The 27324-nt window shown below is 40.5% G+C and overlaps 1 protein-coding gene across 2 annotated transcripts in view; it reads right to left on the bottom strand.

Moving 5' to 3' along the window:
• Positions 1-25703, bottom strand: part of WRN (WRN RecQ like helicase) — a 45243-nt gene extending 19540 nt beyond the window's left edge. The window contains exons 1-21 of one of the 2 annotated variants that reach the window (XM_074154559.1): positions 25602-25703; positions 23606-23721; positions 22533-22678; positions 19604-19752; positions 17166-17315; positions 15170-15242; positions 14111-14219; positions 13120-13534; positions 12375-12455; positions 11055-11199; positions 9785-9860; positions 8690-8757; positions 8223-8331; positions 6452-6520; positions 5836-5918; positions 4582-4688; positions 3647-3834; positions 2659-2836; positions 1889-2070; positions 509-610; positions 59-151 (exon numbers count right to left, since the gene is read on the bottom strand). In XM_074154559.1, coding sequence (XP_074010660.1) covers positions 59-151; positions 509-610; positions 1889-2070; positions 2659-2836; positions 3647-3834; positions 4582-4688; positions 5836-5918; positions 6452-6520; positions 8223-8331; positions 8690-8757; positions 9785-9860; positions 11055-11199; positions 12375-12455; positions 13120-13534; positions 14111-14219; positions 15170-15242; positions 17166-17315; positions 19604-19752; positions 22533-22678; positions 23606-23721; positions 25602-25691 — 2729 coding nt within the window. In that variant the 5' untranslated portion in view covers positions 25692-25703. The remainder of the gene's footprint in view (positions 1-58; positions 152-508; positions 611-1888; positions 2071-2658; positions 2837-3646; positions 3835-4581; positions 4689-5835; positions 5919-6451; positions 6521-8222; positions 8332-8689; positions 8758-9784; positions 9861-11054; positions 11200-12374; positions 12456-13119; positions 13535-14110; positions 14220-15169; positions 15243-17165; positions 17316-19603; positions 19753-22532; positions 22679-23605; positions 23722-25601) is intronic. The other variant, XM_074154558.1, reaches the window with a different exon arrangement.
• Positions 25704-27324: the final 1621 nt, after the last annotated feature.

Genomic DNA, 27324 nt, shown 5'->3' with positions numbered 1-27324 from the left:
ACAAGTCAGCCTGAGACAACATAACCTCATGTATCAGCCTTCAGGGAAGAAAGCTTACCTGGACCTGCAATTATCACAGCATTCTTCTGTGCCCATGATGCCAGAGGAAACCTTTCGGAGTTGTTTGTCTTCAAAATGAGACAGGATGAGTCTACCCAAGGGAATGCAGGGAATTAAATAAAAGACCAAGAATTTACACATTAAATTTATTGCAGAAAACAGAGTTGAAATCAGCATCATTAATTAATTCACTGGGGAGCCAATTATTTGGCCTTGATTCCTCTAAAGAAAAAGTTGAGGTTTTTTTTTTCAAAAGCAAATAAGGAAACACTAGATGTATAAGTATGCCGAAGGCAGTATTTTTTGATACTGCTTTTCATATAAAACATGTTTGCATGGTGAGTATAAGATGCCATCTGGTTACAACCCCCAGTTTGACCGAGTTGCAATGGCTCTTATCAAAGCTGACCAAAATGACATAAAGCATTAAATAGATTCCAGTACTCACTTCCTCCTGCAGTTATTTGACACAAGGTACTTCTCTATTTTAGCCAACATCTTCAGTTTGTACAACCGGAACGTTTCATTGCGTATCTCACTTAGAAGATGTCTGTCAGTCAAAAGGAAAAATGAAGAGCCTTAAATACTGATCGCTGTTCTCCTGTCCCACACCAAAAATGAAATATGCCAGACAACTCTCAGTCAAATTCACAAGAAACAGCTAGAAAAAAAATATCCTACTAAAACCAGACCCAAACTGCCTGCCTGCTTCTCCATGATCTTGATCCTTATAGGACAGGGCATTCTCAGAAGGGCACTTTATTCATATTCTTCTAAATATGGTGATCATTCTAAACAGGGCAGGAGAGAGAGAGCGCGCTTCTTCCAACCCCACAAGCTACTAAGCTTCAGAAATCCATGCCAAAAAGCACAGAGGAAGGGGCAGACGGCATCGAGAGAGGGCAATTTCTCTCACTCTATAGTTTTCTAAACTCTGGCAAGTTCTCATTCATGCCATTGCCAGATTACAAAATATGCTAAGATACCAGCACTCTTCTTTCAAGAAATTCAGAGGTGGCATGTTAATATCCTTTATAGTAATCACTGGAAGCATCCAACAGAGAAAATAGCACAGGAGTAGTTGACGGGTGTATGGAATGCTCGCTCTGCCCGTACTGAGCTGCAGCATGAGCCAAACCCGAGCGACCATCTGCACCACACTCACTGTGCCACTTGGCATCAAAAACAAGCCAAAACTGCAGGTGCTGGGCAGCACGTTAACGCAGCTACACCATTCCAGCTCAAAGTTGAGCAAAGCAAGTTTCTGCCTGCCTGGAAAAAAAGACCAAGGAAGTATATGGTTTCACAGGCTCTGGCAGTCTGCTGGCACAAGTTCAACTGATTTTGTTCAGGCACTTCTGTGGCCCTGTAACAGCTGTAGACAAAGTTAACAGGAGACTTCTACAACAAGGACTCCCCCACCCAGAAGGAAAAAAAAAAAAAAAAAAAAAAAAAATGCATTTCTCCATGTAGACATGTAGAAAGTGGAGAGAAAAAAATAATTCCACAGCATCAGCAGTCCTAAGGGGGCAGATGATGGGTCTAAAAGCAGGTCAGGTGATTTACAAGACAAGTGACCAGGTTTTACCACCGCCTGCCTCGTAAAGCATCTTCAGAAAGCAGAACTGCAACAAGGACAAATTCATTAACATTAGTCAACTTGTGGATTATCTTCTAGAAGCAGCGCATACTGAGTACTGTGTGTATGCAGGAAAGGACTTGAAACCATTCCAAAAAATAAATCACATTTTCAACAAAACCCACCCTGCTCCTCTTTCTTTTGGTATGTTTGCTACCTGTGTCAAAGCAGTTGTCTTCACTCATTTACCTGTTAAAAGCCAAGTCTGTTGCAGTCCACAAGACATGGCAAGAAGCAGGAAGTCCATCGCGACCAGCTCTCCCAATTTCTTGATAATAGGATTCCATTTCCTTAGGGGCACCGTAATGAATAACCATCCGGATATCTGCTTTATTAATGCCCATTCCGAATGCCACTGTAGCCACAACACACTACAAAACAGGAGCCACATGCTGAATGTTTTGAAATGAGCATCAAGAATATGCCTGGATTAATTGTGACAACCTTTTGCTACAGACTCAAAATTCAGCCTAAATTACAATGGCTTCAAACTCACACTCAGGATCCACAGTACTGTTAAATCTGATTTCGGTCAGAGCATGAGCACAGGATTATAAACACGAGAGTGATGATGTGTTGTGGCAAACGCTAAGAGTGTTTTCTAGTGGTGTTTCCTCAAACAAAAGGCACAAAACCTATCGTGAAGAGGAGCACAAGAAGTCCCAGGATAACTCTTTACCTGCTTAACTGCAGGAGGAAGAAAGCAGCTCACAGAACTCGTGATATTGTTCCAGCTACCACTATCTTCCTCAAATATTATGGATTTTTAAAAGACTTAAAGGAATTTGAAACATAAGCCAGGAATCCTATTGCTGTCAGCACAGACTGGAAATTTCTTTGCTCAGAATTGGAGACAGACACAGTAAACGGGAAACACATGCTGATATTACCAAATTCTTTCTTCAACCAGAAACTCTGCAATAATAAATAGGACCAAGTGGACCTAATTTCCTACATACCTGAATTTCATCCCTCATGAACTGGTGATGGGTCTCTCTCCTTTGTTTGATTCCCATACCAGCATGGTATGCACCACAGGCCACACCGAGTTTAATCAATTCGGACACAACCTGTTCAGTAGCCTTTCTTGAAGGGCAATAGATGATAGTGGGGCCTTCAAACTCATACGCAGAACTGCTATAAATAATAGCAACGTGTAAAGACACAGAACAGAATCAGCCACCCTTCTACAAAAAGCCTGACTGAACCTAGTTAAAAAGACAACGTAGCTTTTCCAGCAGTTCATCACCTTGGGGATTTAGAAACTGAAACCAATTTTAACTGGTCCATTCGTACATAAATTGTCTTTTGGAAAAATGGGCTTGGAAGTTATTTGGGGCTCTTAAAAAACACAGCAGATTTTGGTCTCTATAGAAGCAGCAGGATAAGACTCCCAATTTCCTTAAAGTCATCAGGAAACATGCTTTTACAGCTGTCACTTTTGAAAGGTCCACATTTATGTAACAAGGTACAAATGAGCGATGATAAATCAATTTAAAATGTTGTAGAAGCATGCATTGTAGCTTGTGACAACAAGAAGAACAGAACCAGAGTGGGTACACTACTGGGTCTGCTAACAGAAAAGGACTGCAATTCATCTGCTGAGATTATCGTTACTTTTTAAAAAATAATCTTACCACAGATTTATAATGGACTCACATTTTTTATGTGATCCTGAGGATCCTTAAGTTAACAACATGCGAACAGCAAGAGTCCATCACTCCTTGCATCAAAAGCCTTTTTTTAAAATTGGGAGAGGGTGTTGGGCAAAACAACATGGGACACACCACACTAAGTGACTAGCATGATATCGGCCAAGCGACAGAGAAAGCCCAGGCTCCTCCTCATCCAGTTTAAGACTGCTACCAATTCTTAGTAGACACTACCAAAATTTCAAGATACCCAAGTATATCTGAGGGATCAATGAAAACAGGCTTAAATCCTTACCTTCCTTTCCTAGTAAGGAACTGCTTCAAATCTCTAAGGATATTTCCACTTTGTCGTCCAACTTCTAAGTACAGGTTAGGTCTGTCAAAACTAGTACACGTGACCTGGGGATTCTTCAGATTCAGACAATTCACTATGTCTTCTCTAATTGATGGACTTGCAGTTGCAGTTAAAGCAACAATGGGAACCTGCAGTGAAAAGTAGAAGAAAAAGTCCAAGAACTGATTTTTTTTTTTTTTTTACCAAAAAATACAAGTCAAAACTGAAATAGCATGTAAACAGGCACTTTAATATGTTTAAGATGACCAATCAGTTCAGCTATTTGAAAAATACCGTTAATATTTAGCTTCCTAGAGCTTTGGTCTACATGTTCCAGAGAGCAGACAGGGAGAGAACACCATTGAAATATAGGGATTTATTCTGAATGTGTGATTTTTAAAATTATATCTTCAACAAGTCTTCAATAATTTTCTGATGTGGTTGGCTAAATTTAGGGAACATAGGACAAAACTTCCAAGAGCAGCATGTAAAGTTCAGGTCTAAATTTTTGAGCTTATGCGGTAAGTATTTGAGGAGCATGTAGAAATCAGAGATGCTTGCCCTTCCAAGCCACTCAGACAGGCAGTTAAAAAAATAATATAAAAATCCCTCAATATTAAACCAGAAGCTTCGGAATGTCATCTTCTACGGCATAAGAATCCAACAAAGTAATTTAATTTTCAGAACTTTCTGGTAGTCCAGGTACAGAATATCCATCATTTAAGCATTTGGAAAAAACCAAAAAGCTCAATCATTGACAGGGACTGCATAAACTCCAAAACAGCATGATAAGTACACCCGAAGAGCAACATCAAAATATTGATATTTTAAACTATCATATAAAATGAGATAGTATCCTCCTCTTACATTGGAAATCAAACATATTAAAGCCTCACCGATGGCAGAGCCTTCTTTAATGAGCCTAAACTTCTAAAGGAATTTCTGAAGTCATGGCCCCACTCAGAAATGCAATGAGCTTCATCAACGGCGATGAGGGTAATACCTGGTGGGCACAAAACCACAGCATGGACACATCAACAAGACAAGCCAACATGGGAAGTGACAAAATACAAACACCCCATTCTGCTCAATTTCAAGCTCTCCTGAGGGAACACCAGCAGCCTGCTGAAATTTTTGTTTCTAGAATGCTTTCTGCTGTACCAACTCACCAGGACCATTTTTATAACGGCCTCTTTTGTAAAAAAGCCTAAGAGCTTTACAGACTCCCCCATCACCACCTCTTCTTCCTTCTCCAAGCTCCAGATCTCCAACAACCCTGACAATGGGTCAAAATCCTGATCTGCCTCTGACAGGACCCTTTCTTACCCCCTGCTTCCCAGAATTTCTTAATAATAAATCACAAATGCTTATTATAGATGTCATTAGTTTTATCTTCTGGATTGTAAAACAAAGCTTGAGTGTCTCAGGTCTCCACTGAAGAGATAAATGCAAGTCCAGAAAAATATGAGAGGAGAGGGGTAAAAGATGCTCCTGGGAAATAAGTTTACATTTTCAGAATCAGAAAAACCCCTCGAGTACAGACATCCCATTCTAATCTGCACAAAGCACCCTAGAGTCAGAGAGGCTAGACATACAGTTTCTTGGGACTCAGAAATCCAGATGGCTCCTATTCTCCCTAGATAGTCCACCCTGCCTACAGCACTAGAAACTCAGTACCTTAGTAAAAAAATAATTCTTGGAGTTTATGTGCCTTGAGTTTACCCTACTATGAGATGGATCAGCTGCAGCGTCTTTGATGAAAAGAGAATTTTTAAAACACTATAGTGTTTCAAAACACAATCTTATTGTTACATTCTGAGAAAGATCAGAGAGATTTGAATACTCAGAAGGCTAAATACTGTTATATACATTTCACTCCCTGTGATTTAAAGACCAGTGTTTTAGCACCTCTGTTCCCAGTAACTTGTCTAGCATTCCCATGCCAAGATCACACTAAAGACACTACTCACATATGATTTTTCATCTATGACAGGATCTTCTGACACCATTTATTGGCAGTCACTACACTAGCCTCTGAGCTCACTACTGGTAAGAAATCGGTGAAAAATGTTCAAGCATTAAAAGAGTTGAAACACAATTATGAACTTAAGCTGCTTGCCAACTCACCTACAACCTTATCTCCAACTTACCAATAGTTCGGTCAAGATCCTGAAGTAACTGTAAGTTCCCTGAACAGAACTCTGGAGTCATATATATGACTCTGTACTGACCCCTGAAACATCAAGAAAATACACTGTCACAGAAGGAACAACCCCAGACAGCTTAACCAAATGAAACAAAATCACCATTGTCTAGAAGACGTAAATGAGAACAAGTACAGACTTCTGGACAGGGAACAAGAGAAAGGACATGAAGACCGTAGAAAGCATTCCAGATCCGCAGGAATGCAAGGTAGTACACAGCGTTACAGGAAAAGAAAAACAGCAGAGAGATTTACTAGAACAAGAAGGGCCTGTTGTGATGATTCAGTGACAGATACAGGTCTAAGACCTGTGTAAAATCCTGTATAAATTGCAACATGAAGTCAACAAGCCACATCTCCCCAGCAAGAAGGCACAAGAGCATGGCTATAGCCTCCCACACACCCAGCCTGGGTGAATGCAAGTGGTGTCACTAAGTGTCAGGTTCCAGGCCTGCCTGGGCCAGAATCTAAAGTTTCAGTGATGTCAGATCAGGGAGATATCCTACCTCTCAAATACAACTACATTAGAACCTGCAGTCCCAGAACGGTTAGCCGAGACTTACGCTTTGATGCATTCTTTGATGTTTTTTGACTGAGCCGAACCAAGCAAGCAAGCCGGAATCTCTGACATCCTGCAGAAATAAAAAGCAGTCATGAACAGATTTACTCTCAAAGCTTTCTGCCTTAGCTTTCAGCCTATGCCAGCACTTCACAAAGGAAGTTCAAGCTGCGGGGTCAGAGACTACTTTCTTCCAAGGATCTTTGTGGGAAAACCCTTTGAAAAAGCAAGAGCGGCTATTCCTGCCACCCAAATGCTCTTCCACTTCCCCTCCAGCTGTCCCCCACAACACACACACACACTTGATTAGTGCAATAAGGAATCAGAGAAATAAAGACCTCTTTCCTTGCACAAGACATAAGCTTACTAACAACACATCCAAAAGCTGAAAATACACCAAGTTTGTTTTCTTTAGCTATTATCTTATGCAGTTCATCACATTTGGATATAGGCTGTACTAGCGTGCAATTTTTTGCCTAGTCTTTCAATCTTTTATGAGCTAGTCATGCTGCATCTACCAATTTTCAATCAGGTGGCTGCTTTTTAATGACAGATTCAATAATTAAGTTTACCCGCTCAGCCTCTTCATATTTGACCTCTTTCAGGAGCCCGCAACCCCTGTCCTCTTAACTTGGTTCTTTACTGCATTTTATTACAGTCCTTTGTTTCAATAGCTTCTCCCCCCTCACTCCTCCGTGTTTCAGTCCTTGGCAGAACTGCACCCAGACTGACAGACAAATTACTGAATTGCATTAGGTTGTACCAAGTCAGTCTCCTCAGCCTTCAAAATGAATGACCCACTGAGAAGGTAGTGAATAAACCTTTTCCACTCAGGAAAACAGTATAGAAGCCAAAGAAGAAGCTGAATGCGTAGAGACACCCTGCTGATTAATACTCAGTCTAGGGGCTGGCTATAGAGCCAGCTTAGGCTCTCCAGCCATTCATCCACACACAGTCATGATGTGCAGCAGAAAATACCACACCTAATTGATGTTCCCTGTTTCAAAAAAAAAATAAAATCTTCACATCCCTTCTTTCACAAAAGACCTGTTCTTTCTAAGCTGGACAAGGCAGGAATGAACTAGACAACTCAGCACGATTCCCACAGCTTAAACGAGAAAACATCAGAAGTGACTAGCTGTTACAACAGAAAGCAAGTACACGTAGAGAAAGCATTATCGGGTATTAAAATGAAAGAGATTTTTGTTGCCCACACCTATAACTGCTCAGGTAAGAGCAATTCACTGTCACCCACTAGTTCCCCCCTCAGACCTTTTAAGAAGTGAACAGGCCAGGTGTTAGGAGACCTACTACACTGTCCGTCTTTGCAGTAAGTCTGTGCCATCACTTTAGTCTGAATGGCCTGCAACTTTCAGCCGCATGTTGTTCAGATGTTACTCCCCAGACCCAAAAGACACTCTACCAAATTTTGACACAGTTCTCTGGCTCAAACAGCCTGTGAAGCTCCTCCAGTGTGGTCTGTGCAAAAAGGGCCTGTGAATCCAGAAATACTTGAGAAGGATCCACCTTTAGGAACCACCCACCAGCACAGGTCCTTTGCTAACGCAGCCTACAGTTCACGTAACTGGCAAATCCAGTGACCTTCGACTATTTACAGTTTGAACATGTTCCTTGAGAAGTGTATGCTTTACAGCTAACACACAAACAGCTTGCTGTACAAAGCTGCAGCCTTAAACACCAAGAAACACCACAAGCAGAATTAGTGGGTTTCCACAGGAAATATAGCAGCAGCTTGTTACTACCATGTTACTTACGTCAGCTGCAGCACCTGGTCCTCCATCAAGGAGATAAGAGGACAGACGACAATTCCTGTAAGTCCAGTGTAAACAGGAGGAAACTGGTAGCACAAGCTTTTTCCATAGCCTTAAAGAAAAAAGGCAGAAGTGAAACATCATGTTGTCAATGCAGCTACAACATACAGCTGTAATTCTAACACCTTGTTGAGCCCTTAAAAAAAAAAAGTGGTGTTTGTTCTGCTAGCAGAGGAACAAAGATGGGAGATAAATATGGTCAGCATCCATTTGATACCCCTCTCTACACCAAGGTCAGTGACAAAGGCTAGGAAAGAAACAGTAGCCAGCATAGCTGGCTCAGACTTACACATTCTCAATCAGGGCACCCTGCTCATATAAGCCTCATGGACAGTCTCCAAGTTTGTGCCCTACTCTCCCCAAAAAGGAAAAGATTTTTCACTGTGTCTTAGGATATAAAGGTAACTTACCAGTTGCCATAACAACAAGATTATCTCTTCTGTCTTCTAGAACAGAATTGATCACTTTCCACTGGACCCTTTAAATTAAACAAAGGGGAATATTTTATTTTTACCACCACACATAACATGGAAATTTTGTGAAACTGCATATTCAATTTAATTTCAGGTTAAAGAAACCCTTCCAGATGCCTTATAGATTATTGTCTTTGCATGCTGCAACCACTCAGATACTTCAACTACTGCAGGTAATCCCACCAGTGTTACAGGGGGGATCTCTAACAGCACTCAGGCACACAACATTTGATGTAGTCATTCACAGAAGATCACAAAACAAACCCTGTCTCCCATACGTCAATAACTGATCCACAAACACCAAAAACTATGGTTATCTTCAATGCAAGAGATTCTAAACAGGACCTTGATTTTTCCAAACAATTTTCATCTTTTTGTAGTCTCACAAGTGCATATAACTGCAGTCAATTAAAAAACTCCCCCCCGCCTCCGTTTCCAAAAGCACACCAAGTATTTTAACTGGGTAAAACAGCTTCCCCCAAGTGTTACTCTTAGGCTGTGTCTCACACAGGAAGCATTCAACCACCAGTAATCCAGGACAATTTCATCCCCTTCCCATTGAACTTAAGAACTGTAACAGCAATGCTCACGTGCATAAGCACATACTGCATTGAGATTATGCCACACTAGATAGCCAGGAGTCTGTCCCCCCTTAATAAGAACCACACAACAAAGGATAAACAGACTAAGGAAGTTTATCATAGAGAGAACAACATCTGTGCAGTTTGTTGCTCACTGTTTAAAACACCTGAACTAGACCTGATACAAGAAAGCTTCGATCACAGGAGGTATGCCATCAGAAGAGTCAAGAAACTCATCCTCTACTGAGAGAGTACAGTACTGCAGTTAACTCTCTGTAAGATTCATTTTGACACCTTGTTGTGGCAAAGAATGCTTTTCTTTTCCTAGGGATTTTGCACAGGTCCTAGTTAGTTAGTGGTTTTTGCAGTACTAATATAAAAATCATCCGAGTTGAAAGAAGGTATAGAAAATGAATCCTAGAGTGTACATTTTAACAGAAAATATACTTACGGTTTGAAAGAAGAATGCCCAAAATGTGTCTTCAGACACGTGACATGGCTTTCACTAGGTACTGGAAGCAATGGATCTGTAGTGGGAGAGAGGAAAAAAAAGAGTTCACCTGTGATTAAATTTTAAAAAGACGAAGCACCATCTTGATGAACAACAGTCTGCTCATGGTTAGTGATGCCCAGGGCCAAGGATCTGGGCAACTCCAGTGAAGAGAGAGACATCAAACTAAAGGTATTTATGGGCTAGAATAAAGGATTAAAAAAGCAAACAGGCTCCTCAGAGACCCTGCATGAGGAGGGGAACATATGGCTTGAGTAATGAGATAAAGCAATAGGTATTATAATGCATAGCTGCATTATTTGGGAACATGTTCAGTACCAGAGATGTTTTACTAGGCATGCTTTTAATAAAGCCCCTGCTGAAGTGACACGGATCAATCCCCGGCATGGCAAGTTGCTAACAAAGTCATGGTCTTGCTGTGAACACTGAAGAAACATATACAAGATCTCTGTTGAAATTTATACTTAACATTCAGCAGTAGAAAGCATGACATTTCCATGCAGTTTTTGTCTGTAGGGCAAGCACACATTCCCTGTAACAGCCTGCCTGGCCATCACTTAGAGATATGAACTGAACAAAGAAACAATTAACTTATCTGTCCCCATCTAGCAGCCCATGTTCTGCTCGGAAGATGCAAGCACCTATTCTCTTGGCTGATGCTGTCACTCCCAGTGACAAGGTCCACAGTCTAACTTCCATAGCCAGGGAAGGAAGCTTTCACACAGTGAGAGTCCAAACAAGCCAAGGTGTATTGCACCTCCCATTTCAGCCTCTTTTCTCCATTTGCTTTCTCTCCACAGGGCCAGCTGCAAAGCATTAGGCCAAGATCACCTCAAATCCAGAATTTCCTAATTTTGCCACAGAACAGCAGTAGTGGGACAACAGAACAAAAGCACGTAGTAGAGGCACCATTTTCTTCTCTGCTGTGTTCTGAATACATCCCCTCAATTCACCATGACCTCCACATCCCCAGATCAGTTTTACTCCTATTCACCACACATAACGTCTACTGATTGTGGCTGGAGTCAACTATGGTTTGCCAAAGACATCTTTAAATTTTCATCTTGACATACAGACAAGTACTCCTTTCAAAACTTTCTGCTTTAAGAAACCAACCACAAAATGTCACTATGCTTCCACATCTGCTTCTATAGACAGTAGATTTATTTTTTTTTATTTATTTAATCATGTACTGTAATTTAAAACATACCCAAACCTTCTTCCTCTTCTTCCTCAACACCTTCATCTTCATCACCATCTAGTGCAACATTCAATTCTGTGTCAGGAGTTTTCCTGGCTTTATTGGATTCTCTTTCAGTCAAAACTCCTTTGGAATCATCTACATCTTCTACAGACTGAGAAGTCCGGAGAAAAAGTTATTTCAGGGCATGAAATGGTACAGTGCATGTCCGAGCTAATATGATATAGGACACATGAGTTTTAGCCTAACTTAGCTCTATTGACACACAGCACAAAGAAAAGCACAGCTGTCAAGCTACTTTACCAGTAGCATTCAAATCTCAAGAGCCATTTCCTGGGTACCATTATAACAGCTTTTGTTTCTTCTTTGCAAAAAGGTCTGTGAAATTTTGAAGACAATTAAATCTGTTATTTTATAAAATCAACGGTTGAGGTTGGTGGGTTTTTTTTGACTTTTAACTAGATGAAGGCACAAGTTTCACTGAGAATTGACTTAGGAGGCTAGTCACGAAAACAGAAAGGATGGGATCCCAACGTCATCTTACACTCAGTGTTTCCAAAACACGGTACTCAGAGGAACACTAACGAAATACCCTACTTAAGTTAGCTTTTTTGATCAAAATTACATTTATAGACTATTGAGATGCAGCATTGAGAACCATCCAGAAGACACCTTCTAAGAGAAAATTCAACCTTTTTCCCTAGACCTTTGAGTCCTGTTTCCTACTTAGCTGCAATCAACAGACTTAACCTTCATGTGTGTACAAGCACACAAACACCTCTGACTGCTCTGGTGGAAATGTTTAGTCACTTGACTCAAAATACATATAGCACTCTCTCTGGGGGATCAAGAAAAAAAGCCAGAGTAAAGAAAAATAAGACTCAACATCTAAATCTTCTTTTCTGGAAATAAAAGTTATACCAGTAAAAACACTTTGAAAGAGACCTGCAGAACATGGCTACAAAGCAATTTGATCTACAGCCCAGGTTAGCAGCACCTGCAGCACACAAACCACCCTGTCAGCTCAACTCCATAGACAAGGGTTTGAATGCACAACACTTGGAGCAGAGCAGTTTATGAATTATGATCTACTCAAATGCAGTAAGTGGGTGGATCAAGTCCAAGCTGGTATAGTAAAGATGCAGTAAGTCTAACACTAATAAATTGAATTCTTTAGGTATCCACACTTTCATCCGTCTTCTGTCCACCTTCTGTAAGCAACAGCATTTTGCTTCATATCCCCTCCCCTCAACTACACTATGCTCCACTGTGACCCAAAAGCATCACCATTACAAAAAAAATTAAAAAACAAAAGCCTGAGGCACTCACTTTAAGCATCTCCATTTCCAATTCTTCATCACTTTCAATGACACAGGAAATATTTTGTTCGTTGTCTGTGGAGCATGCCTCCTACAAAACAATTTTCTGCTTATCAGCAAAGTTATTTTTATTTTACACACAAGCTTTCAACCTTCCATACATATAATAAACCATTTCTCCATATGCTTTTACTTCTTCCCAAAAACAACTAAGTTCATCCAGCTCTGGACCCTGCCCATTAAAAAAAAAAAAAACTGAAACAAATACTAGAACATAACAAAGCCCTGTAGTAAAAGACAAAAACAGTAGCATCACCAGATGTGTGAAACACTTGGAACGTAAAGGAAATGATAATCTGATTTAAGAGTCACCAATCCACATTCAGCAGTCACTAGAAGGACTGTTATTTAGATCCCTTAGAAAAAGATGTGCTTTTTATTCATGACCAAGTTGGAGATGCTCAAGTGCAGAATTTGTCCCCGTACTGCAAAAAATTCTTTGATAACATATTAGCAACTGAAAGCGGAAAACTTATCAGACTAAGAGCTTCCGTATTCAGTAGTAGTCTTTCAAACCACATGACTGAAGAGCAGCTCAGTGCTTGACCACCTCCACAAGTATTTTCCAGACCAAGCCCTTCTTTCAGCCCATCTTAATATTCCCTCAAGAACAGAACTTTAAAATCTTGGGGGAAATTAAGGAAGAGATCACTTCCTCTGCTGAGTGTTCATGATTAACGAGGGCTTCTCATTACCTCAGGTGCAGCTTCATTGATAAATTCTTCTGCAGCCTGACGTTCCAAGATCTGAAGTTCTTGCTCAGTAATGTCTAGTGACATGAAGTCATCTCTGTCTGCTATGTCCTTAGAGCTGGCTGCTGCAGCCCCATCTTCCACAACAGTGTTACCTCTCTCTGCCTCTTCTTCATTGCCATCTCCCTCCCAGAGTCCAGCCAGTGTAGCATCAGAGCAGATGTTGAAGTCACCTTCAAGCTGTTTAGCAAAATCAGGCGTTTCAACTTTCTGTGCTTCAACATCTGCTGACACTGCTTCAAGATTTGTTGGAGTTGTGCCACAGCTCTTCTCCAGTACAGAAGCGGAACCTGAACCAAACAGCGTGCTTCTTAAGGCATTTACATTCGCTGTTATGTCAGCTAATATTTCTGCAGCCCTGGAAGGTAAAACAAGAAAGTTAAACCAAAATGATAAAGGCGGTTACTATATACATCTTAGCCACAAGCAGAACCGAGGATTCTAAAGTAGTCTGCTTCTCCAGATAATCTGGCCAGGAGTTCACATATAAAGGCTCATCACTCACGTGCTATTGGCATTCCACTTCTGTAAGAAGAAAATGATATTTCTTTACACTGAACAAAACCTATAAAGACTCTCTGAAAATACTGTTTATGGTATCGTCCCCATGCTTATATCAAGGCTCCAGACTTCTAGTAGTTTGTCATGCAAGAGTCCTGAGTGTTTACGAAAGAAGGTCTTGCTGTGCATTTTGGCAAGAAGAAAGAGATTCAAAGTTCAGTGTCAAACCCACTGCAATTAGACCAGTGAAAAACTAAGTTCCAACACATAAACACGATGTCTTCCCATCAAGCGTACTGTGTCTTGGAAATGGACACGCAGATAACAGAGATGGCTGTTAACACACATGTATTTTGTTGTGTGGGACCTCAGGGATCAGGAACAAAATTATGATCTTACAGGTAAAGTAAAGACAGGCCGGCAAAAATCTAACCTCTGCAAATTTTCAAGTTGTCCAGAAGAATCAGGGATGCGAGAAGCCAGGTCTGTTATCTCTTCAGCCAGTGAAGTCAAGCGCTCCTTCACACCCTCTGACATGTCATCTATAAGAAGTGTCATCAGAGTTATTTCACAATAATTGAGGTCTAACATCCCTATGCAAATACATTCCATTCAAGTAACTGCATTTCTAGAAGATCTACAGATAAGACAGCCTTTTCCAGCACTTAAAAAATCAAGTACATGGAATCAAGCCAAGCTTCCGTGTACTTCAGCATTGCATCTCTTCCAGTGGCCTGTTACACATGCTCAGGGAAAAAAGATACAGAACGGGAGCATTACAAAGTGATCCTTCCCCAGCATACCTTCCAGCTTCCAGAAAAGAGCTGCTGACACAGATATGCTGACTAAACCAAAGCCAAAAAATTTGCACCTTATACTAAGGGGATAGTACTGCCACTTCTGTCTTTGACAGAAAAGTAAAATTCAGCCTACAAAAAGGAAATAAACTTCCTCTTGCCTCTTTTTCAACCATGAGCTACATGCAATACTTAACTTTCCTTATGAAGCACAGAACCAAACAAGATCTTAGCATCATTTTTCTCATCAAATAATGCTAAACCACCCTAAAACACATGTGGGCCCTATTTATACACCTCAAGAAAAGCATTACTTCATAACACATTTTCTTTTGGTGGTTTTATTTCTTTTTAAACTGGAGTTTTGTCCCTGCAACAGCAGAATTGAAATTAATTCACTGCAGTGTTTCTATAAACAAACCGGAATGACACCAGGAATTCTTACCATCTCTGTATACAGCAAAAACAAACAACATACCAAGACTGCATTCCTACATCACTATGGAAAATAGTTACACAGTATGGTAACCCAGGTCATCCAAGAGCCTTTACAGTCTGCTCTCTCTGGAAGCGATCACTAACCACCAAGAACCCAGATAACCCTGACACAAAGATACCAGGAAAAAAAACTGTTGGGAAATAGAATACTCAATTGTACATTGAATAAACTCCTTATGCTTTAATGTATAATTTACCTCCTCTTACACAAAAGAATTTCCTGTCACTGTTATTCATATTTTTCAGTTTTTGATAAATGATGAAGCCAGCCTGCAGAAGAAAGGAAAAAAAAAAAGTTAGCACTCGGTACTCTGCAGAGAAACATCATCAGAGACTAAACAAAAAACGCCAAGAATTAACTCAGCAAACCATGTCACAAATACATTGTGAACATCAAAATCTGAGTTGTTGGCCCGTGCCATACAATGGTCAATGGTGTGCCTTACTGTACTGCTCATCACTACCAGGTCAGGTTTTACAGAACGCTTCGCAAAAGGCCAAGTCCTGACTCGGGGTCCACACTGCAGTGGGTACTCTTATAACCGTGCTGGGACCTGTATCTTACAAAGTTCGCTGCAAAGAGAGCGCCAAGTACCCTGCTCCCAGTCTCACCATCTGCTCCACCTCATGCAGATTTTATGTAGCGCTCCAAGAGAATATCTGTGAACCTACTAAGATAGATTCTGTGTGCTTAATATTTCCCTTGATATGAATAATAATTTCAAACAAAAAAAAAATGCAGCCTAAAGCCAGTAATGTGCTAATTAGGCTACACATGTAAACCAAACCATTTTAAAGAGAAAAGAGAAAGAAACAAGTTACTCCCTTGTGTTTTCCTGCGAGGATCCAAAAGGCAGACCAGGTGAACAGAGCATAGCAAGGCTGGAAAAAGCTGGCTACAGCAGCTGCAGAAAGCACCAAAAATAGAGCTCCTTTCCTTACTGGTTTGGATTTTAACAGGTGCTAAACCCTCCACAGTTTAACATTTAACTAAACTAGAAAATATGCAGCATTTCCCGAGTCAGGAAACAAAACAGACCACTAGCCCACTTCCCTTCCTCTATCTAACCTCATCAGAGAAATAGAAACCTAAAAGGATTTTATTTTGCTGCCATAAAGAACAGTTTTCTCCCTGTAAGCAGCCAGCACCCAGCAGCATGCCGGTAAATCCCTGCACAGAACTGCAGGGAAACTATGCTGTTTTCAAAGTGGTAAAAAAGCAGAGACTTCTGAAGAGCTACAAAAATTCATATGCAACTAAATTACTCTTCCTGGTAACCCATGCTGTATTAACCACATGAGAAGGATGTATTTCTTCCAAGCTGCTTATCTCATGTATTACACTTAGCAGGATTTTGGTTCATAAGCAGCTCAAGAAAGGTGACCAAAACTCCCAGCAGAAAACACACCCAAAAGTGCTAATGAGCTGCAGCAAATACCTGCAGACAAGGGAACCAAAAAATAATTACCTACTCTTTACTTCCGTGATTATTGTACTTAAGTACACATCAGTCATGTTACTCCTATGTGGGGATAATCACGCTGCAAGAATTTAGGCTTACTCCATACAGACAGATATACAATTCACCCGATTTCTCCATCAAAACTCACTTCCCTGAGGTGACAACTTGAAGCGAGTCCAAATGGACAGACACTCCTCAGATATACTTGTTGGTGCCCGTGTTACTTGGCACATTGAAAGCACAACAGAACTTCCAGGAGCTCTGCTTTGTGAATAGACTTCACTAAAAAAGGCAAATCTTGCAACACCAGGAAACAGTAAGAGGTGAGGATCTCATGGGAGGCTCAAGGCTGCTGTGGAATGGGGTTTCTTTCTTCCACCTACGTTCAATTTTCTAGGGTGAAACATTCACCACAATATTCTCTTCAAGTGATCTCAGCAACAAGACAAGTTACCGAGTCAGGTACAAGCAGTACCATCTTCAACAGAGAAGATATTATGAAGCTCTGGATGAACACTGAGGTTTAAAAATTGAAGACAGACAAGGAATTGGACAGCAACCTACTTGGTGGCATTTCCACCTTTAAGCATCCCATATCCACAGTGGACCTCAGAGCCTTCCTACATTCATTATGTTCTGTAGCAGAAAGACACTAAAACCAACAGCTAACAGCACGTTGGAGAACAAATTAATTGATATGAGTGGAATGGTGATGTCTTCTTGTACGTACATAGGCATCTGTGGCTGCATACAATTTTTGCTCCTCGTTGAGTGGAAATTCTTCCCAATTACTGCAGCGGACAGACTTATCTTTCAAAAGCTGCTTGCCAAAAAGGTGTTTTACCAGACCATTTAGACTCCATATCTCCTTACACTTCAGCTGGGGAAAGAGGAAAAAAAAAACAGAGGACTTGTTTAAAGGGGAAAGCAATTGGACCTGGCAGAATGTATTCCTTGAAGTGGCAAACTATACTTAATCCCTCATTAGAAGCAAACAGCTCTGGGTTATCCAGAACAAACTAGTTTCTCAAAGCAGTAATTGTTCTCCAGGCCTAATTCCTCTCATCATATTAAAACAGTTTGGCCATTTGAAATCTGTATTTCTCTGCTCTGAAACCGTATTGTTAGAGGACATACCTTCATCGTCAAGCTGGAAAGATGGCATTAAGGCTAGAGGAGTCCACACAATGTGAGGTGGTACCAAAAATAGGAAATATCTGCACAATGTAGTCTCCGAGTTGATAAAATAAAAGCCATAGACTTAAATAGCAACCCCTCTCTCCTTCAGGATTTTTCTAGTATTTGCCTTTCTAACTACAGAAACTCAGTATCAAGCACCAGGAATGTATTTAATATAAACACAGGAATATTAAAGTCTGCCTGTAAGCATTTTGTCAACTTTTGCAAGTCCGAAACCAAGTGCCAGCAAAAGAGTGCAGTTAAAAACCACACTAACCACTATTCAGTGTGCTGGGAAGCAGATCATCAGAAGTCTCTGGAAGTCACCCCACCACACTGCTGTTTTCAATTGCTTTTGTAATCGTATTTGTCAATCACAGTTGCTAAATGCTATTGTCTTAATAGCCAGTGTGGGAAACTTTCCTTCAGATCCCAAGGATCCAGGACTCCCAGGCCCAGCCTTCTGCTATTTCAACTTGCAAAACATGCAGAACTGTCGAGCAAAGCAGTGCAGCATTAGCAGCTCATCCCCTCAAATCTGATATAAAAAAAACCCAACACCTACCAACTGTTCATTTTAGGTTCCCCCAAGCCCTCCCCCTCACACTGTGCCATTATATACAACTCTATTCTTTGCTCTCTCAAGCTTCAAGTTTATTTTTGGTTTGTTTTCTCTTTAGCAGAAGACTTTAAAGCTGCTATCAGAGATCACATTGCTCATCGTCGTAGCAAAGTATCCTGGAGTCAGATGCTGGGATAAAAAAAAAAAAAAAAAAGAGGCTGGAATTGAGGAAACTCCAAACCTGGAAAAAAAAAAAAAAAAAGAAAACCACCGCAAAACAACAGCTCCTTCTGTTGCTTGAGCAAAAAAGTTTGATTTGTACAACTTTCAGCTCACTAGGAACTGAAACTTCAAGGTGGCTTATATGGAGAGCACTGCCCCAAACACTGATAGATCACATTCCCCTCTCCTGCACTGTGATTTAATCATGCAGGGTATATAAATCACAGAATAGAGAAAGGTATAAGTAGTATTATTTCTACACATACATCTTCATCCTCCACCAGGAAACTACAATTGTTGTTTTTATCCTACCAAACAAAAAAAAGCCCAGGAGGAAGGAGAAGTGCACGGAGAGACCGAGTACAGGTAAGGAAAAGCCTTGCATGTACAAAAAGTCAGAAAACCTTTAAAGGACAGGCTAGAAATAAGAATGGCAAGACGATTTGGAAGGTAATGAACCTTTTGCTCTCTTCCTTAATAAGACAGAGCAGATCTCCCTACATTAAATGGTATCTAACCAAAATCCATCTAAACTGAAATTCAGGGTGCGCCAACTGCCACCCTACTTCTAAACAACGAGCCATCAGGTGCTGGAAACTGCACCCGCATGAGAGCGGAGGCAACACCAACTTCAGAGTCATGGAAACAAAGATACTTCTGTGGCTCCAGATCATGTGGCAAACACCTCCGCATGGAGGACTTCAAGGAAGACCTCAATGCTTTCTCCCAGCACCAAGCAAGTCATGGCAGGAGGGCTGACTCCCTTCAAACAGGCATTAGTACTTCACTGCCTCCACAGCACTTCTTGCATCTTATTTTAAAGGTTCAGCTGCTGCTGGGACAAGTACACCATTGCCAGAAGAACCCTGACTTGATGCAGTCTGACAATTTCCATCACTAATAAGTAAAGAAAATGCATCTGTAGCTGAATTAAAAAGCCATACCTTGTAAATGCAAAAGGTGAACAGGCCTGAAAGGGGACAAATGTTCATTAGGAACTGACTCACTGAAAGACAGTACATAGTTCGGCAGACTTTCTTCAGAGCTCTTTTTAATATTTTTTTTAAAAGTTAAAACACATCTCTGCTTTATTCTACAGAATACGTTTGCTATCAGAATTGAAATCCTGTGAAGACAAGGAAGCTTCCTTTTGTACAGCACAATAACAAGATTCCCTCCCACAACAAAAAGGTTTTAAGTTTTACTTTCTCATTAGCAACGTCAGCCAGCTCCACAAAGCTCTTCAGTTTGATTTCAAAGTCACTCATCAGCTTCCATTGATCTCCCTCAATTCCTACGCCAACCTTTTTAATTGTTTCATCTTCGAGCAGTCTTTTGAGTCCCTTGGGAAAACCTAAAATAGATTAAGCCCAAACATCAGAAACTAAATACTGGAAGATGCCAGAAAGTCTAGTGGAAGTGACAAAATCCTAACACAAGGGCCATCTGCAAAAACCTGTGCTTCTAGAGGAAAAGCCCCCAAAGTTGCTCTGCTTTTATGACCCTTTGGAATGACCAGAAACCAATTGTTTAAAATATATCATCTGCAGACAAGCAGGAATGAAATATTTGAAATACACAAATTCATTCTGCACCTGGAAACAAATCAAGTAAAAAAGTTAAACAACCTTATTCCATTCGTATTACAGATTGCTAAACCACATAACAAAAAGACCACCTCTAACTGGAAAAAGTATTTTAATTCTCAGAATTGGATGCTCATGAAACCAAATGAAATATTTTACTGTTTTCCACATTTTTCCTTCCCAGTTTTTGCTATTTCACATTCCCGGGAAACAGTTTAAACTGTAAGCATGGGGAATCATCAGGAAAGAAGACTCTGTGTAGGCATACTTAGTGCTAACGTTGGGCTGGTCCAACAATAGCATTTGGAAGACAAAATTTGCCAACGAGATTCCCCACCAAGCCCAGACAAGCGAGTCTTGTAAATAAGAACAAAAGTATTCAAGGATGTACACAGATGCTAAGTATTAGATTTTGATTTATCCCAAACTGATGGCACAATCCTGGATCAAAAGGCATTTTCAAGTTTACAGGACTGAATAAAAGCATGCAGCTTTCATATCTGTTTTTCTTACAGGAGGGAACAGCCACCGACACTTCATACTTGAAGAAAAGCAATGTTTTTTCTCCCCTCTGTGTTTGCTTCCATTTAAAATTCAGGGCACCTGAATTAGTCTCAACTGTAATCCTAGTATCTACAAACACGCAATACTGCACAAACGCACAGTCCTTAGTATCTGTCTTGGCTCTGATTTCCAATTTCACCTTCTCACTACTGTAATATGTATTGATATACTTCAACAGTCACTTTGCATCGCTGATTTTATTTCACACACCAATCTCCACACTTTTATGGTTACCACTGAGACACTGTACAGAACGTTTGCAACTATAGCCACAATCGGCTGCGTTGCGGACTGAAGCTGCAGGTCCAATTCCAAGCATTAGAAAATTACTGTTAAAACAACCACAAAACTGTAGTAGTCTGGTGCTGTAAGATGCAGACAAAGTACAACATTGCCAGAGCACCTCAGCCATAACACAAAATGGAAATTCCCCTGTAGAGGAGATAAAAAACGGTTGAGCTGAAAGAAAGCCTGCAACATATGCTGCTGACTTACTTAACAAGGGATTTTCACCTAATAATATCACCATGAAAGACAGGAACTTCCCAGTAGAGGACTTGTGCTCCATTTCCACCACCTCATTTCTAGAAAAGTGACTGTATGAACTAAAAGGGTCTAAATTCAAGACTATATAGAGGCTACAATCCAAGAAACAGGCCATATTTTCTTAGAAGTCTAAGGAAAAAAGAAAAAGAATAAGAAATGGAAAATTATCAAGAATCCTCCTAATAAATATATGTCATTTTTGTCCTTTACACACAATCCAAGAACTCTCCACTCTCTTCCTCGTGCAGAAAGAAGCATTGGTTTTTTTGCAACAAAAAATGGTATGTCTTATCCAACCGGCTAATTCTGCCAACATCTGCCTTTCTGTAGATCAAATGTTTTCTGCAAATTAATCAGAAATTGGCGGTGGTTCCTGCAAAAAAGATTGGCATCTCACTCAGTTCAAAGTGCATCTTTCATTGGCAAGAACAGGAATTTTAGAAAATGATTCAGGAGGAAACACCATCTTCTGCTGTAACACACAGTAACCCACATGCAACCGTACTCAGCGTCAATACACAAACATCTTCGCTCTTAGAATCAGAAGCATTTCAGCTCTTTATGACTCCTTTTCCCTTCGCTTCCTTTCCTCAAATCTTTTTCTTTTGTGCACTTGTACCTTTCTGCCTCCCGGATTGAATAGCCTCCAGCAATTAAATTTTCCACCCCATTTGCTATAAATGACAAAGGATTGAACACCAACATTAAAATTATCACTATTATACCTCAGCATGCACACCCCAGGGAAATCAGAGACATCTCACAGGCATAGTTTCAATCTAACATTCAAACCAAAGGTTATAAAATTGCAGCCTCCTTCCCTCATTCCTATTTTCCCTATTTGGAAGCTTTTATTCACATCCGTAATGAATTTAGACTCTGTTGAGCACACCCCCTTCTCTCCCCACAGCTGCATCACACCAGGTATCCAGTATTCTTTCTGAAAACCAATGTCACAAAAACACAGGTATTAGGAACAAACAGCATAACGGCCACCATTTTTGACGGTTTTTGTTATTGAAGCCAAATTAAAAAGATAACACAGTCTGCTAAATTTAGGCTTGTTGTTTATTTTGGCACTAAACAGAAAGCTCATTATATGAGCCAGGAATTAAATTTTTAAAGCTGAATTAAAATATTCTTTCCCAGACAGAAAAACAATCCTCAAGTAAGATTCTTTTGCCCTGTTCAGAACGTAAAATGCTGTATGCCAGCGCACGGGGCAAGACTTGGGCTAAGATCTCCTTGATATACGTAGGCAATACTCAAAGAATAAATCCCTTTGCTACAGGTGGGAAAGGGGACCGGGGGGATGCATTTTTACTATCCAACATAGTGTGAAGTAGCAGCTATTGCTTAAGGCTTAAGTTCAAACTTAACCACAAGAAACAGAGAGTAACTCACGCCCTAACAAATAAGATGAGAGGAAGTACAGTACCTGACATTGAAGAGACGTGAAACAAGTAACACTTCTCCTCAGTTACACATATCTGGATTACAGCTATTTTTGCCATTTTTCCTTTAGTGTAAGATGGTGGCCATTCAATATCAAATCCAACAGCAGCCCCATCTGATAAACTCTGCCTGAAAAGAAACAGATATTCTTCACAATTAACTGTTCTTCTACCAGTATTTAAGATATCAGGCTTAAGACATCTTACATAAAGATGATGAGAATCACAGCCAGTGCATCTCTCCTTTCGCATGCACAGAGCGCAGAAACCATTTTAAAATCAAGACCACAAGGAGGTGAAATTCCTGCTGGTCCTAAAAGTTACCAGAAACCTCAAGCCTCAGCTGATCTTACTGCATGCAAACAGTAGTACAGAAAACCTCAGGAAATATCCAGATACAAAAGGTGGTAGAATAGTTTATATTCCCTTGAAAGTTTGTTCTTTATCCCACTACACTGAAAGTTTTGAATTTTTTTTTTTTTGCCCCCAGTAACATGAGCCACGCTATGCAAAAAGGGAGGGGAAAAAATAATCCGTTTGCACCATGAATTTACTACCTTTTCTCCAAATGTACAGTCCCCAGTTATGAATTAACATATATGCTTGATTTCTTACAGCTTATACTTCCCTGTGAAGTTCACTGAAGTTCATGGAATTATCCATACTGTGAAAGGCAAAGAACCTGCATTAGAGCCTTTGCTGCTTAAAGGAACTGCAAAGTTCAGCAATGGCATCTCCCATAAAAAGAACTATTACTGCATAGCACAACCCAGAGGTGTTTTTAAAACACCACCCGCTGCAGACAAACCAGGGATCTCTCTCACAGGGATAATTCACCATCACGAGAAAAGGGTTCAGTTTGTGCTTGCAACCAGTAAGACGCATTTGCCACGTGTATCAAGACAGCCAAGACGACCAGATGTTTTCTCTGGCTGAACTGTTCACCTCTGGACACATCGAATGCACAATCAGCCAGGAGGAGACAGAGAGAAGAGCCGAGTCCTTTTCAGAAAGGAAAAGGCACTCGAAAAAAGAAAAACAGAGTAAGAGCTATTACCTGATATCTTCCGAGAGAAGGGAACAGTCATTGGCTTCGTAGCTGTACACAATGGAGCCGCAGAATTTTAAGAATGGCAGCCCATCTTCCAAAACACTCCTCTGAATGGTAGACTTCTGTCAAACAACGTTTGGAAGAGGCTCAGTTTCCAGCCACATCTAACCTTAACACAGATGCATCAGCAACTGCAACCACTGCATGAGCCTTTAATGCTATATCCCAGCAAGGCTGGCACAACAGGGTGACGTCCCCCCTCTATAAAACCAATCGGGTTCATGCCCTGATTTCTCTGCTTGACTCCAAGCACTCTGACTGAAATCGTGCAGGCTGACTTTTCATCTCAATTTAATTGAGTTGCATTCTTCCCACCAAAAGAGATTCAGTAGCTTTCAAAGAACAACGTCAGGGAAAATACCCATTTTTGACATCATTTTCACCCCTCAGCACTATTTCAAGTGCCATAGCACTTACACACCTCAATTTTGAGAAATAAAATAATCAAAACTAGACAATAATTTGTTAAGTCACTTTTCAAGCCATTCAAATTTGATCAGGCTAAAGTCCTCTGAGGCATCTCTATTTCAGTACAGCTGCATGCAATAGCTGTTACCCACTTCCTTGGTCCCACATTTCAGCCCCACCACTTCACTTAACCTTGCCAGATACAATGTGTGAGGCACTTCACAAAGCTCTAAGCAAACTCCACAGATTTAAAACTATATGCAACATTTAAAAGGACCAATATCCTCCATCAACTGATGAATACTGGTTTACGAATTGAAGCTTTAAGCACACAAAGTAAGGTGAACTGTAACACTCCAATTAGCATTTTTCCCCCCTTTCAGAAGCATTTTTACTTCAAGTTATTGACTGATAAACTTACTTGAACTGCAAAACTTCTGATAGCATTGAGCTGCCTGAAAAACCTTTAGGTTGGTTAAACATATACAAGTAAGCTATGATGCAACTAATTGCAAGTATGTTTAAGTATCACACAATAACACTCAAAGAACAAAACAATCTTGTCAAAAGAGGCCACAAAAGAGGTTTTAATACAGTTTCAGGAACAGCAAGTTGCCTGGAAGAGGGAGATTCTGAAACAAAGATACTGTCGATTTTATGCTTGCGCAACAAAACATTTCCTCCAGTTAATGAAGGGTGAAACTTTAATCAAAACCCTTCCTCAAAGAGCTTGTTGAGGCAGGCTGCCACCGTACACAGGCAGTACCACAGCCAATGAAACTCATGTTGGTTTTAACTGACATTTTTTAATATCCATGCTGCTAATTTTTCACTCCCGCTTTATAGAAGGAAAACTGCTGAACTGAGTCTTCCATTTTTCTCTCATTAATTAGTCTTCTAATTGTCAAAGCAGTTTCTGATGTTACAGAGGGGACTTCTAGTGGGAAATTTTAAACTGAGACTGTTCATATATGCAGAAAAAAAACCATCCAAGGACACATTAACATTCTTGGAACACCAGAAATTTCAACATAATCTTGATGAGCAATTAATTCTTCCAAAACCGCTGAAATAACAAATGCAGAAAGGCAAAGGGCCTTACCAGAACAAACTCCCATCAGACCACAACTTGAGCTCTCAAATTAAACATAGGAAAAATCCCCAGCCCTTGCTGGTGTACAGCCCACAACACTGGGTGAGCAATGCACCAAAAGCTTCCTTAGACTTTGGTGTTTTTGCTACCAAGATTCAGATTGTCAGGAAGAAATTTCAACAAAGGTCATAGCCATAGCAGCAGCCGCCTTTGGTCCATATATGGTACTTTAATTAAAAAAAAAAAAAAAAAGATACTTTATCAAGCTAATTCAACCAGTAGTAACACCAGAGTACCTAAATTTAACTACTGCTTATAGGACAAAACAGCTGTAAACATTCACAAATATCAGAGGCACAAGCCTAACTAAAAGCACATTGTCCAACACTGTGCTATTATGCAGCCTCCAATTAAATAAGTTTCCCCCACGTGATGACATACCTTTTTATCACCCAAAACTTGGTTTTGTGTAAGCATCCACTGCGGATATTTATTCTGCAGACTAGTAGTTAGCAAATCCATTTTATTCATTTTTCCACATTTCTGTTACTTTTACAACAACAAAAAAGAACAAAAAAAATAGATCAGTCAGTAGTTTGTATAGAGATAAACTGTTATTACCATCAGGCTAGAACAAGGTTACGGAGGATCACTACCTTGAACTTAAAATGCTTTGTGTATGAGAACAGACATTTGCAGAGTTGCCTGCATGAAACAGCAGAAGAGCTCTACACATGATTCTCTTGTTCACGTGTCAGTAAGAAAAACGAGAAAAAAAAAAAACAAACCAGGAAAATTTCTTAAAGTCCTTCTGGCAAGGAAAGTTCAGACTAGTTTTATGGAGATCAGCGATTTGGAACAGAAGAGTACATCTACTGCTGTCTCTGGTCAACGCAGCCCTCGTTAATTCGACAAATTTATCTGGTGTTTATCTGCTGTTATAACAGCATAGTAACCAGTCACCTAGCTTAAAAGCAGTCAGCCGCCTTTGCTGACAAATGAAGTCAGAAAAACTCAAAGCAAGAAGATACTCAAATGTTGCCCCAAGGCCTGTATGCCCTGCAAGGCACCTCAGGGCTGAGAGACCACAACCAAGATAAAAAAAAACAAAACAAACACGCAGAATTTTCTGGCCAAACTACAGCCAAACAAGGCACAGGCTGCTGGGCTCTCTGGTGCAGAATGGATGATGGCTGAGGTTACTTATGAATTTGCCAGCTCCGGATTCAAACAAAACCAGCTCACCAAGCAAAGGCAGCCTGTTCCCAGGGTATCAGGAAGCAGGGTGCATCCCCTGGAACTGGAAAGCACTCCACAGAGAAGTTAGAAGAGATTTAAGTTAGGAAGACACACTGTCTGAAGCAGCAGATTTTCAGCCCTGACGACCGGGGCTTTCTCTCATGGAAGTGGAGCAGGATTTTCCAGTTGCGAGCAAATGATGACTAGATCAGAGCTGTTTCAGCTTCTTCCGGTGTGATTTAGAAACCCTCCTGGAGATGGAGCAAAACAGTTCACAAAGAAGTATTTTCTCATCCTGCTTCTTCCCACTAGTCGCCAGGTGCTCAACACACTTTTACAACAAAATTAGGCCAGTACCATCTTTGTAAGATCACACTTTCCAGCTGCACTTCCTCACCAAGAAAGTACAAAGCCTAGGCAAACTGGGCTGTTATGGTTCCTCAATACTTAAAAACACCTTTTGAATTTTTTAATTGATTATGTAGGCTAGGCAGAACTTTTCCTTTGGTTATCTGTCTACTCTTACAGTGGCATAACCAACTGCCACTTCAAAGGCAACTTCAGAAAGTATTTTAACACTAAAACAGTCACAGAGTTGCCACTAGCAAGATGCCTCAATTAGTCAGCCTGTTCCTGGGAGATGCAATTGCTGGAAACAAGAGGAAAGCAGCAGAGGCTAGAAACGAAGAAATTATACCCTGCAGTATCAGCTGCCACCCCACAACGCTAGCAACACATTTTCCAAAAATCAGCTAAAAGTTCAAGAGCACCTTTGATAACTACACCACATAAGCAAACACTGCTCACCACAGCCTCACCCACCTGAGAATCATAGAATAGTTTAGGTGGGAAGGGACCGCTAAAGGCCATCTAGTCCAACCCCCCCATCACAGGCAAGGACATCTTCAACTAGATCAGGTTGCTC

The sequence above is a fragment of the Numenius arquata genome, chromosome 10 (genome assembly GCF_964106895.1).
Source record: "Numenius arquata chromosome 10, bNumArq3.hap1.1, whole genome shotgun sequence".
NCBI classification, from domain to species: domain Eukaryota; kingdom Metazoa; phylum Chordata; class Aves; order Charadriiformes; family Scolopacidae; genus Numenius; species Numenius arquata.
The sequence above is the reverse complement of the archived record's forward strand: the minus strand, read 5'-3'. Positions and strand labels throughout refer to the sequence as shown.